Source organism: Phycodurus eques, chromosome 18 (assembly GCF_024500275.1).
Source record: "Phycodurus eques isolate BA_2022a chromosome 18, UOR_Pequ_1.1, whole genome shotgun sequence".
In the NCBI taxonomy this organism is placed as follows: Eukaryota; Metazoa; Chordata; class Actinopteri; order Syngnathiformes; family Syngnathidae; genus Phycodurus; species Phycodurus eques.
In genome coordinates, this window is record NC_084542.1 from 18397942 (window position 1) to 18411450 (window position 13509).

At 46.6% G+C, this 13509-nt stretch overlaps 1 protein-coding gene across 1 annotated transcript; it reads left to right on the forward strand.

Annotated features, from left to right (window-relative positions):
* Positions 1-218: 218 nt before the first annotated feature.
* Positions 219-5087, forward strand: LOC133417284 (protein c-Fos-like). The gene is made up of 4 exons (XM_061704917.1): positions 219-2249; positions 2348-2503; positions 3520-3627; positions 3714-5087. Exons 1-4 carry the CDS (start codon positions 2133-2135, stop codon positions 4251-4253), a joined length of 921 nt encoding a protein of 306 aa, XP_061560901.1. The 5' UTR covers positions 219-2132; the 3' UTR covers positions 4254-5087.
* The last annotated feature ends 8422 nt before the right edge of the window (positions 5088-13509 follow it).

Consider the following 13509-nt stretch of genomic DNA (forward strand, 5'->3'; position numbering starts at 1 on the left):
ACGCTCCACCCCTTGCGCGTCAGTGACGTGCACGTTACGTAGGGCGACTCAGATTGTTTATGTCAACAAAGAGGTATCGCTCCTCAAGAAAGAAAGAAAAAAAAGAACCAGACTCGCGGGGCGGGACTCGCGGCTTTGTGACGTCAGCGCGAAGCTTCGAGAAAGACGGCGGAGTGAGACGGCGCGCGTGAATTTTGCGTCTGTGCGCCGAGGCTGAAATAGGACACCGGTGCGCGCCATCTTGCCGTCTTTTGTTGTCATTGCGACACGACGCCTGATGTTTTGATTTGTATTTCTTAGCGCCACATCAAATCACGTGGCTGAAAATGGCATTCTCGCGCGAGCCTCATTCTCACACTGCTTTTGGGGGTGAACTTTGAACCCCCCCGGCTCAAGCAGGCCACCGAGCGAAGTGCCAGTAAATACCCCCCCCCCCCTGGCAGAGGGGCAGTGGCTGCCGGGAAGCAGCCCCTCTTGCCCCCCGCCGCCCCCCTCATTCGCTTCAATGGGTTTGTGATGTCATCAGTGGCCAGAAAAAAGGCAAGCAGGGGAACACTTGCATACGCGGGGGTCGCCAGTGCCACAGGAAGGAAGGAAGGATGTATGAAAGGAGGGAAGGGTGGCAGGAAGAAAACAAGGATTGTAAAGGAAGGAAGGGAGGAAGAAGACAAAGATGTGAAAGGTGGGGAAAAAAGACAGAAGGAAGTTTAAATGAGTTTAAACGTAAACGTAGCCGACATCCTGGCTAGCAAACGCATCTGGCAGTGCGTCCGACTCGTCAAATGATGTAAAACAGGTGAGCGGTGAGTGGGCGTGGCTTCAGCGCATCCCGCGGACACGCCACCGGTGATTTAAAAAAAAAAAGAAAAAAAAAAGGATTTTGAAGCCTGAGTTTTTCTTAATCATTCAAATTTGGCAAGGTTGTTGGTGTCAAATTTACAAGATTTAGTTTATGCAGCTTTACTGCATTTAACTGTCATTTAGGTTATTAAATGACTTTCAAGTGTCAAGGCCCACCCTGTATATATATATATATATATATATATATATATATATATGACTATATTTTAAGTTTTTATATAACATTTTTCAATGATACTTTCCATTTCATTTCATTGTGTGTATTTTGCATACATGATTTCTTTATTTATGCATTGTTTGTTTGTGCGCCAAACCAAAACGTTGCCCCAATGCGGTCGATAATGACGCCATTATTAGGCTCAGGTGCCCCCTCGCCGTCTTTTGTTGCGTCTGGCTCTGGAGCCGTCTCAAATGATCCGCCCCCCCCCCCCCTCCTCCCTGCATGTGCGCCCCTGTTCGCCGGAAGTACCATATATGGTGCGAAGTGTCCATACTGCCCCCCGCCCACCACCTTTTGTTTTTGTTTTGGGTCCGGAGCGTCTCAGTGTGTACTTTTTTTTAGTCCATACTGAGACGTAAATGACAACACAGATTGTATTTAATTCTGTAGCTTTAATTCAAATAAAGAATGGGATCATAAAATAACGAGCACGTGACATCGCCGCGGGTTGCGAGTGCAAAAATGAAATCGTCGTTGTCGTAAGGGAGGGCTCGCGATGGTATATTCATCACATCTGAGATGGCACGATTTTGTAGAATGTGACCCAAAAACGGATCACGTTGCAATGATGCAGAAGTTGCATGCGTGCCGTGACGTGCCGTGACGTGCCGTGACGCGGCGCGACGTGGTTCATTCACGCCGAGAGGGCCGGGGCACCCTCGTCGCGTGCTGGCGGGGGACGAGACGAGCCTCGATCTTCTGCTTCCGTGACGCGCATTTGGAAAAAGAGGATTTGAGGGGATTTGTTGTTAATCGGCGTTTGCCGCGTTGATGTGCAACGTTGACGTCACAACGAGCCGGAAAGACAGCGGCGCGGTGTTTTCCGCAGCTCGCCGTCCCCGCCGGTCGCCACCGAATGGTTCGCTCTCCCACGTTTCATTCATAAAATGCAGCCGAGTATAAAAGGCGGGTCCCCTCACCGCTCGCTGCACTTCGGACCATCCATCCCGGCTGGCAAATGGCAAAAGGACGCGGGAGCCTCTTCTGCAGCATTCTCAGCCCCGTGCCCGTTGCAGACGGAGATACATTGATAGTTGGCGATCAGAAATAGATGTCAATCATGCAGCCGGATTATTGGTCTCCGTCCGGCTGCAGCACAGCATCGCCTGGCGGGGGCACCCTCGGGTGCAGCCTGCAGCCTCTGTCACCGGCAGCTGACAACCAAGAGGTAGAAAAATAAAAATAAAAATGAATCTGTCGATTTATTGTATCATAATTCTCACACAATGTGATTCTCTCCCTCCCTTTCTTTCTTTCTCCCCCCAGGATGCGGACGGCGGCGCTTCGGACTGTCTCGTCCCCACGGCGGGCGGCACCTCGCCGGCTCGGAGGCGCCCGCTGCGGCCGAACGTGGTGCCCCTCGTCTCGCCTTCCAGCAAGAAGGCCAAAGCCGCCGCCTGCGCCAAATTGCAGAAGGACGAGGTAGAGAAAGGAGACACGAGGAACTCCAACATTGCTTTGGATGTGGCAATCTGGCGAACGGGGCTGACGGGCTGGCACCGTGCGCACTTTGACGCACGTCCGATCGTGATGAGTGCGCAGCGCCCACATCAGCGCTCGGCCTTTGCACGGCTCGAAAACGACAATCATCTGCTCCTGCGGTCACCCTCAAACCCGTTTGAACATTTCCAACGGTCATATGCGCTTCAACACAAAAGAAGCTCCAATCAATGTCATAGAATTAGAAAAAAGAAAAATCAAAGAATATACTTTGGGGTTTCGTAGCCTCCAAATTGCGAAGGTCCCACCGCAAACGGTTGCCGGCCCGCGGAACATCTGACCGAGCGCGGACCGGTCGGCGGCCAATCGCGATTTCGAGGCTTCGCTTAAGACACCCAAAATGTTTTTGCGATGCGGGAGAAAGGAGGACAACAGCAAGTCAAGTCGACTGCAAAAACTCATACAAAAGATGGCCTCCCATTGGGACACTTACACTATAATAATGCATGCACACATAAGAACACATTTAAACGAGTCAAACTCATTTGTGCAGTTACATCTTCTCAAACGTTTTACACAAAGTGCCACCTCAAAAGCAAAAACGACAACACGCACCAGAAGGACAAATGAAGCGGCTTGTGTTTTGACTGCGATCGCACAGTTTCAAATCAAATCAGATCAGATCAAATGCAACTGTATTGTACTTCAAGTGAAATACAACTGAAGTGTATTGAACAAATGGCCTGTGCCGGATTTGATGGAAGTTTGAACCATTGCAACATGATTGGACAGTTTGAACATTTCATTCAGTGATTCTGTCGCCTACCACTAGAGGGAGCCCGTGCACCACTGAAATCTACTGCTTTCAATGCTCACTGATGTTTTTTTCAAAGATTTCTTGAACCTTTTGGGGTGCATCCCACTTTGGACTTCGGATTCCATGTGCACTTCTATTCTTTATAAGTGTCTATTTGCCTTTTGTGTGCGCGTGCCTGCAGTCTTCCAAAGAAGCGGACGAAAGGAGGCGGATTCGCCGGGAGAGGAACAAAATAGCTGCGGCAAAATGCCGGAACAGGCGTCGGGAGCTGATCGACGCCCTGCAAGCTGTACGTGTGGAAGGGAAAAAAAAAAAGTAGTTTTGCTTCAAAGAGCACGCCAGCGATGCCTCCTTTTGTTTTTTTTGCCCCGTCAGGAAACTGACCAACTGGAAGACGAGAAGTCGAGCCTCCGGTCGGAGATCGACGAGCTCCTGAAGGAGAAGGAGCGACTGGAGCGGGCGCTGTCATCCCACGAGTCCTCCTGCAAACTGGACAAGGACGACGAGGGAGAGCGGGACGTCACGATGCCGTCACCCGAAAGCGACGCCGAGGGCCCCCGCATCCCCGCCGCGGCCATTTTCGGCAACTCCGACATCCTGCTGTGCTCCGGCGCCGAGGACGACCTAGACGACCTCGTCCCGGAAACGGAGGCGGCGGCGGCGGCCGCTTCCGGGGACGAGGGGGCGGCGGCCTGGGCGTTCGTGCCCGACGTGGGAGATCTGAGCGGGGCGCTGTGCCTGCCCGACTGGGAAACCTTGTACCGGTCGGTCGCCGACGACCTCCGATGTCTGAGCGGCAACTTCCGCACCTGCGGCGTCTTCTCCTTCGGCCTGGCCGACACGGACGCCTTGGCGGAGGGCGGCGGGAGCGGCCCGGAAGACGGCCTCAACTCCCCGACGCTCCTGACGCTGTGAATGCCAGAAAAAAAAAAAAACTTATGCAATGATCCATCCTCTCTCAAATACAGGCAAGCCCCGTTTCTCGCAGGCGAAACGTTCCAGACGCACCCGCGTTATTAACCGCAGAAAAAAAACTAAACAAAAAAACAACGTTCCAAAATACCAGGTTTCTGTATCGGATCGATACTGGCCTTATTTCAAGGTATCGGCTACTTGTGAAGGCTGCCGAAAACCAGCCACCGATATTTACGGCAAAAAAAACCAACAAAAAAAACCCGACAGTAAGTCTTCCGCGCCAGTAGTCGGCGCTACACTGCGGAAGTTTCACAATGGCAATTCGTCGTGGGCGGCAGAAAGAAAAAGAAAAATCTTTGTTCACAAACATGTTATTGTGTTAATCCAAGTTTCATGTATCAAAAGTACGAGTGGTATCGGTGCTTAGTGTCGACGAGTACTCAAGAGTGAAGACTCGTACCGGCCGCGGCCTGGAAAAAGTGCTAAGGAACGTCCAGAGTTTTACCCCGACAACGCACTTTACAAACTCATTAAATCCCACTCAAACGTATTAAAAGTCACTTTTTGAAGTATTCCTTAGCACCTGTTTTCGCTCTCGCAGTTCTCCAAAAAAGAGGCGCAGTGTGTGTGTGTGTGTGTGTGTTTGTCTCTCCCAGTAAAACTGACTCACAAAGCGAGAGAATTCAACACTGTACATTGAAAGACCAAAAGGTTCAACCAAACCATACAATGGCAAAAGTTGGCTAACTTGCTCATGTAAAATGTCATAGACAGGCTAACAGAAACGGAAAAAAAAAAAAGTGGCATTTCAACATTTCGTTGTTCTGCCTGTCACTATAACGTCGCTGGCATCGAAGAACGGAGATGCATTGTTTGTCGTATCGTAGATGAGGAAACAAAAAAAAGCTTTCAATGTCTATATTGAATACAGTGTGCAAATACACGTTTACTGTACATACTTAGATATAAAAGTTTTATTGTATATATTGAAATAAGTCATTCATGGATGAAGTAAAAAAAAAAAACAGTTAAAATGCACATTTTAACTGTTTTTATAGAATAGTTTTAAAACAAGAAAATCATCAAAAAATGTTACATTTAATTTCTACACACGTTTATATGTTTTTATTGTATGTATCGAAATTCATTTGTGGATGAAGTAAAGAAATAAAAAGCAATTAATGTGTACTTGAACTATGTATAGTAGTTTTTGGACAATAAAATCAATTGTAATTCTGTCTTTTTTATTTAGAATTAAAGTAGCTATATTTATTGAGACAATTATTTTATAGATGCCAAATGGTCAGGTAAATGTTGACTGTGCTTTTAAAATGGTTTGTTTATATATTGACAATAACCCCATGAACCAATGATTTAATGGTGCCACATGAATACTAAATAGCAAATGAATCAATTCCTTTGTTTTTAACAAAAAGGGGTAAAGTTGGAAGTTCCGCAAATGTCGTCTTCGTCATATTTAGAAACAGGATTTAAAAAATAAAATAAAATGTCTGGAGGAGGCTGATTTCATGATTTATTCATTGCTTTTTCCGTGCTCCTTAAAGGCAACACATAACGACGCAGCGGCGCGATGGCGTCACTTCCGACGACTACATATGGAGCGGGGCGTGTCATCGCAGACCGCGCTGTTTTGTTTCTATGGCGACGGCTGTGTCCTCTTCGCTGCCCGGGGAAAAACAGGGAGCGTTTGTTTTTGTTTTTATTACCGAACGTTAACAAGAAAGAACGCGCGAGTTTCGACGAGCATTTCAATTGTCATTTCCCGTAACAACTCGTCGCCGTTTCGAACGAGATGTTGGAGTTTGTTCTGGAGCTGGGAAGGAAAGACAAAGCAAATCTCATCCAAAAGAAAGAACCAACAGTGGTGCGTTCAAGGTGACTGTGTCATTAAGAGTTTTAACTGATTCCGACTTCTCCACTACACAGTTGAGCTCTGAAGAACGTAGTGCGTTTTAGACACAATAGGGGGCGCTACAATCTTGCCACGTGCCAACGACACTCACGAGCCACAACGTAATGTGGGCTGTATCAAAATGACAAACAAGTTTACTGTTGCGCTATCTTTTAATATAGTCTTATCTGTACACAAGTATCTGTAGTGCGAGTGCGAGTGTTTTGCCGCCCCTGAACAGTGGTTCTCAAAGTGTGGTACTCGGGCTCCCTCTAAATAGTACGCAAAACAACCAATTGAAATAATTGTTCAAACTGTGCATCTTAAACTCGATTTTTTTTGGAATCCAGAACAGTACATTTGTTAAAGTACAGTTCCGTTGTATTTATCTTTTAAGCACCTTTACATTCAATCTTTTTTCCAAATGTTTTCAGAAATTCATTGAGCTCAAATTTGTATTTAACTTATGCGCAACACATTTTTAATGGGATCATTATTTCTGTACAGTTGTCCATTTTGCGACGTTGAAGCGCAGTGTTGATGTTCAAATGGATGTTAGCGTGTCTCACGATAAGATACGCTTCGTTTTCGATCAACAGTTGTGCCTACTACGCCGCTGTATTTCAATGTTGGTATCTTTTGAGGCGGAAGAGAGCGGGCGTGACCCGGGCAGGCGTCCCTAATGTGGCACGATCGCCCGCTTCCCGTTTCCCAATTTTAGCGGCGACGATGGCCGGAGCTCGTCAGCGGTGATGCCGTCTGACTCGCTGCTCCGTTTACCTTTTGGTCCCAAAAAAAAAAAAAAAAAAAAAAGGAAATAAAAGCACGCGGGCGTCGGGGCCGCAAACATCTCATGAGACACAGATGTTTCGTTCGCCCGACTCGGCCTGTCAGGTCGTCGCTAGATTACGTGGGTAAAAGGTAGGTAGGCGTGTACATACAAAAAGTCGACACACCCTTGTTCTTGCAACTGGGGATGAGACTGTTCGGAATGAACCGATCACATTCAAATGTATGTTAGTACACAACTGCTGCCATTTAAAGCGCCTCTGATTAACCTTAAAGAAAGTTCAGATGTTCAAGTAGGCTTTTCTTGACATGTTTTGCTTTCGAGCAGAAGCCAGAAGGTTTTGTGCGAGCCAGTAACTGTTGGTAATTCCCTCCACCTCGGCTCGGGCCGCAGAAAAACAACCGGTTCAGGATGCCGCCAGCAGCTCGCTTCACTTCCGCTTGCTGTCCTTTCGGTGATGATCAGTTTGGTGTTTGCACCAAAAATTCCTTTTGGAATTGCGGCCCAACAGTTCAACCTCGGTTTCATCAGCGCAAACATTTCCACGCGTGCTTTTTGGGAGCGTTCAAGTGCGTTTTGCCAAAATGCATCCTGGCTTGGATGCGTTTCCTCGCTGGTTAAGATGAGGCTTCCGTCTTGCAAAAGCGTCCAGACGTACGAAGACGACGGGAGATTGTTGTCACATCTCCAGAAATTCCTGCGGCTCCTTCAAAGTTGCCGTCTGCCTTCCTCACCGGTTTTCTTCTCATCTTGTCATCAATTTGGAGGGACGTCCAGTTCTCGGGAATGTCACTGAACTCATTTCTTTCGGTCTCATTCCACCTGGGGTGTGTTGACCTTTGATATCCACTGCAGGCAGCGAGACAACATTCTCACCGTGGGATGTTGATCCTTTTAAGCGCCTTATGGGAGCCGATCGTCAATCTTGTTCATTTCACTGCTTTGTTGCCTTTTTGAGTTGGATTTTAATTGGAAATGGAAGCTTGAGTAAACGAATTGAACAGCGATGTCACGGCGCGCTAAATCGGCACACGGCCAATGTTTTTGGAACGTAAATTCATTTAGCAGGCGGCGGGGAAACGTTTGTCGAAACCTTTTGGCCACGTTTGATCTTCAAAGTGGACAGAAGGCCCATGTCGTATGCGGGTGAGCAAAAAACATTTTCCGATACATTTCCTCGAATGAACGCCTGCTAGCTTCATGCTAACATGAAATGTGAAAGGCCATAGACGGGCTCATGAACATTAGCACATATGTTACCGCAAAATACGGGCGATAAACGGGGACGTAACGGGCTTTTCGGTGCAGTTGACCCCCGACGTCGATTCATCTGCGCGCATTCGGCACTTCCCGGGAACGTAAGCGGGAGGAGATCATTCGTTCTCCAATAAGCCGATAAACACGACCGTTTTGAAAATATCAAGAGTCCTACAATGTTTCTTTCATTTTTAACAAGAACTGGTTCACTTATCTCATCAAGTAATTGGTGAATTGGTTTATGATAAAAAGTACAATAAAAACAGAGAAGAAACACCTGCGCATATACATTTAACATACATTTAACATGTTCAATATTTACGCTCGCCATGCGCGTGGGGAAAGTCGGCGAATGTGACGTGAAACGGAATTTGGCCAATCAAGAAGCAGCCTGACTCAGGGAGAAGGAAGCGGCCGTAAATAAAAACAAACATACCCGATGTCATATTTTGTAAAAGTGGCTTCACCAGATCGCAATTATTTTCCAAAGCAAGTTTTTACTGACGACATCAAACTCTGGCAAATATCGGAGCAGCATATGGGGAAGTGTTTGTTTTTCTCCACTTTTGTTAGATCACGCGAGATTTCCGTCTTGGCGGACTGGATTGGAGATCGGCGGCGGAACGGAATCTTTACCGTGTTGCGTGTCGGGATTGTCGGAGCACACCGCGCGCGACCAAAACTGTTAAATTCCCCATTCTTTTTTTTAATCTTCACGTGCGAAGTCGGTAACGGATAATCTTTTACGATTTGGAAAAAAAAACCCAGGCCTACCGTGTTACTTTTGGATGAAAAAAGGAAAACATGCCATAATAAATGCACAAATGAAGTTCGAGCATTTGTATTGTTTTTCGAATTTCCCTCAGGATCAATATGAACCCAAGCGAACACGTCGGCATGTGCGCTCGGAACGCTCCGGCAACTTCCTATTCTGCCCTCCGTCCCTCCGACTCTTACGAAATCTGTGAAAACTTTTGCAAACGCGCAAACGTCCGCGCACGTTCGCTGACGCGCCGGACGAGCGTCTAACCTGATTCCGAAAGGAGAACGACAAGAAGGAAGGAAGGAAATTCAACGGGCCCGCTCGCCTTCTGGTGTCTGCGCTGCGGCGAAGGCTGAGCCATGAGTCAGCGCCGGACGGGACGGGACTGCACAGGATGGTGTCTGGCGCGACGGGTATTTCCAAAAGCGGTGACAGTCCGGTATTCTGCACAAAAAAAAAAAAAAAAAAAAAAGAAAAGAATAGAAGGAAGAAACCAAAATTAACCCTGCAATAAATGCGAGTCGCCCGAGGGCGGGAGGCGAAATGCCCGAAAACATTTTTTCTTTCCCCGAACCCACCTGAAATAAACAACAACAATAAAAACAAAACACACTAATATCACAAAAAATAGAAAACAACCAAAAGAACAATTTGAAAAATAAGCAACAATACAGAAGTAGAACAAGAGAAATACATTATCAACTGATCAAATAAAAATACATTGAAATTACACAACAAGCCAAAATAAAGACAGAATAAATGAAACTGAAATTAGAGTTGAAATAATCATTTAAAAAATAATACAAAATAACCCAAAGTCAAATAAACATCAAATATGCAACTGTAAATAAAGATAATTTATTCAACGATGATTCAATAAATAAAAGTACAATAAGAATTTTTTTTCAAATCACAAAATAAACAAAAGGCTATTTGACGAAACCATAGCCAAAAACGATTGAAAATATACTAAATGACCGAAAATATTTTCAAAACAAATGAATTGGGAAAAAAAAAAAAGAAAACATCATGAAAACATACAACAAAATAAACCAAAGACAATGAAACAACTCCAAAGAAAGTACAATAAACTTCCTGATTTTGGGCTGCACCCGATTTGCACGAGGCTGGCAGAACTGCCAGCTCCAACTTGCATCGCAGCATAAATTCAACGTTTGGGGGCCACATGGCCATGCGACCCCCAGAGAGTGAAAAGGGCCAACGTGGCATTTCCCTTTTGTAATTTGCATCTTAGGCTCATCTGGGAAGACTTTGGAGAAGATTTTGGGGTGCGTGGTCCAGACGATCAACCCGGCGGGATCTAGTCCAACCCACGGCGGCTTCAAGCCGACGGCGGACAAAAGATGCCAGACGAAGTCGCATCCATTTTTCCAGGTCGCACGTCGTCGACTGACAGTTTGGACGTTGCGTCAGCGCATTCCGCCGACACGCCCGCGGTGTTTGAGAGCGCAGGATACGGCTTGACTTTTCCCGATTTTTGAAGCCTCACTTGATATTGTTTTTCTCGATTTGGCAGGCTTGTTCACAACATTTTTCTAGGCGGCGTGTCAAATTGACGAGACTCATTTTCACGTTTCGCCGACGGCCTGATGAAACGAGAAGCCACATCCTTTACTCGTACGTCACACACAAGGCCGATTCTCCGCGCACTGAACAATATTCGGCATTGTTTTGTTTTCAATACTTCAAAGTGCCGAGTAACAAGACGGTCGGTGGAATTCGACCTGTGAGCGCCTGTTCCGTGACGGCTTCTGCTTTATGAACCTCGCTTGCCACGTCTGAAATGTGTTCCACGGCACGTCTATGTTTGGAGCGACTGTGACGCGCACGCACGACCCCCTCCCCCACAGACGCCAGACATAAATCACGGCAGAACCAAATTAGAATCTTCCAAAAAAAAAAAAAGGGAAGAGAGTGGGGTATTTTTTGGATTGGAATAACCGCGGGGGCAGGCTGCGGCTGGAACAATTGAGCACAGATGCAAAGAATGACAACATTGATGATAAAAATAGGAGCGAAGAATAGACAATCAAACGAAACGATGCGCCGAACGGTCGCAAATGGACCCCGATAGGAAAAAAACCTTCCCCACTCCTGCTTTGCGTGTTTGGAAAAGGTGACACTGTTGGCCGGGAAACCTCGTACGTCCAAATAGGATCAGTTTCAGTTACTTTTTTTCACAAATCGATCATATTGATCCGTCCCCGGGTGCTCTGTTCTGTCTTCGCATTATGAACCAATTTGGAGTGTTGAAAAAAGCTGGAGATCAAATCTGCGAGCCCTCTTGAACGCTCAAGTGTCTGACGGTGACGTTCGCGGTACTCGCCGTTTGCGTGAGATACACGCCGTCCCCCGAACCGAGCGAGCTTTTGAGTGGGTTCCAAAACATCCCATTTGAAAAAAAGGGCAGACTACAGTATGTCTTCTCTCGGCTCCATCACCGCAGCGCGATGCCATGTTGTTACCAGGGCTCAACGCTAGAGGTCGGCGGAGACATGAAAAGTGGCACGTGGAATCTTCTGGAACTTTCGAGAGAGTCAAGAGTCAATACGGGACACGCACAACATCAGGTTTTCTCAAACAACACCGCATTGTGACTCAAGCGAAACACTACTTAAGGAGAGCTTAAAGGCAAGTAAAGATGGCGGTTTTGCCTCCAGTGCCAAATGCCCTTGCGAGATTTACGGCGTCGGGGTTGGCGGGCCAGCTGCAAAAACGCCATTTCGAGCTGCACGTGAGACAAATATCAAATATCAGAGATATATATATATATATATATATATATATATATATATATCAAATATCGGCGAGTGGGGCAAGCGAGGGCTCAACAAAGCAAATAAAAAGAAAAGCCGGTGAAATAACGCTCGTGTCACCTGTCAAATGCGACATACAGACACAAATAAAAGACCTCATGCAGCCAATAAATATGCACGCATTGGATTTCCAACGCAAATAACAAATGAGAATCGTTGCTTTTTGAAATGATCTCGCACGCATTTGGATATTTACACTTCTTGGGGTTAATATCAAAAGTTCATCTCTGCACATACGTTTTAAGGGGTCAGGGTTCATTCAAATAGGGATTTCGTTTGACCTCATTGATGACCGGCATTGGCCATCTGGCCCTTTGAAAAATCTAACTTTGTCCACTCGTCTTAAACTTTTCAAAAGAGGAAGGTTGGCCTACCTTGCCAATGATTTGCCGAGTGGAGCAATGTTTGTTGCATTCCAATTTGCCCCTTTTACTCTGGAAATTCCATCATCGCATGATAAAATGGCTAATTTATTGATTGTAAATAATGAAACGAAAACACTAGTCAATTTGGTTTCACAATGTTAAATATCATCGTCGTCGGGTGGAATTCCCACGTCGCCAAAATGGCCGCTTTTCAGGAAATGTAAGGGAAAATACATCAATCCAACCCCAAAATCATGATGGATCGCTAACTTTATACACTCCAAAAAAAAAAAAAAAAAAAAAAAACCCCTCTAATTAGCTGTCATTGATGCAAATGATAGGACACGTCGCTAGTGCCCGCCGGCCACATTACGCGCGCTCACGGCGACCCCACACAAAACTTGAATACTTCACGAACAAGCGACGGCGGTTACAGCGCATCATCTGCCCAAAATCTTGTTCAAAGGTCACAGAGTCGTGAGCGATGCAATAAATCAAACGACGGGCTGACCGAGCAGTTGAACAGGCGCAAATGAATCTGCGCACACACTTACCTTCGGGGCTGACCCGTTCTTTCTGCTTAGTCATTTATTTGGTTTTACAAACAAGCTTACTCAAATGTTTGCACTGGTTCATGTCAACAAACCGTCCAGACTTTCAAAGTTGAGGTGACGTAACGCCGCTCGGCATTAGAGGCGGAGTTCGACGACACGCGTCAGACAGTTGAGCGTTCAAGCCAAGTCGATAGATTTCCCCTCAACGCTGGAAATGGGTTGATAACGTGGGAAAATAACAGACACCAAGAGTATTTGTGAAAGGAACAGGAACCGGACCATATTTGGACATCAGTTTTACGACCTGAACCGGTTGCCAGCCAATCGCAGGGCACATAGAAACAAACAAGCGTTCACGCCTACCGGCAATTCAGAGCTTCCAGTCGAGCTCGCACGCATGTTTTTGGAATGTGGGAGGAAACCGGAGGCCCCGGAGAAAAGCCACGCAGCCGCGGGGAGAACACGCAAACGGGGCCAGGATTTGAACCCGGGGCCTCAGAATGACACATTTTACGTATAGAGTACCTTTTCCATTCTGTGATTGACCAAGCCGATTTGTCCGTTTGAAAAACAAACAAGCCCTGAGCCTTTCAAACCATTGAAGTGAGGCGGGTGCTCCTAAAAATGTATTCATTGACTCTGGTGGCAACTTTTGAGTTCAATTCAGGTTATGTACAATTTCATTATTACATCCATCCACGGGTCACGGGGGCAGCGGCTTTAGCGGGGACGCCCAGACTTGCCTCTCCCCAGCCACTTCATCCGGCTCTTCCGGGGG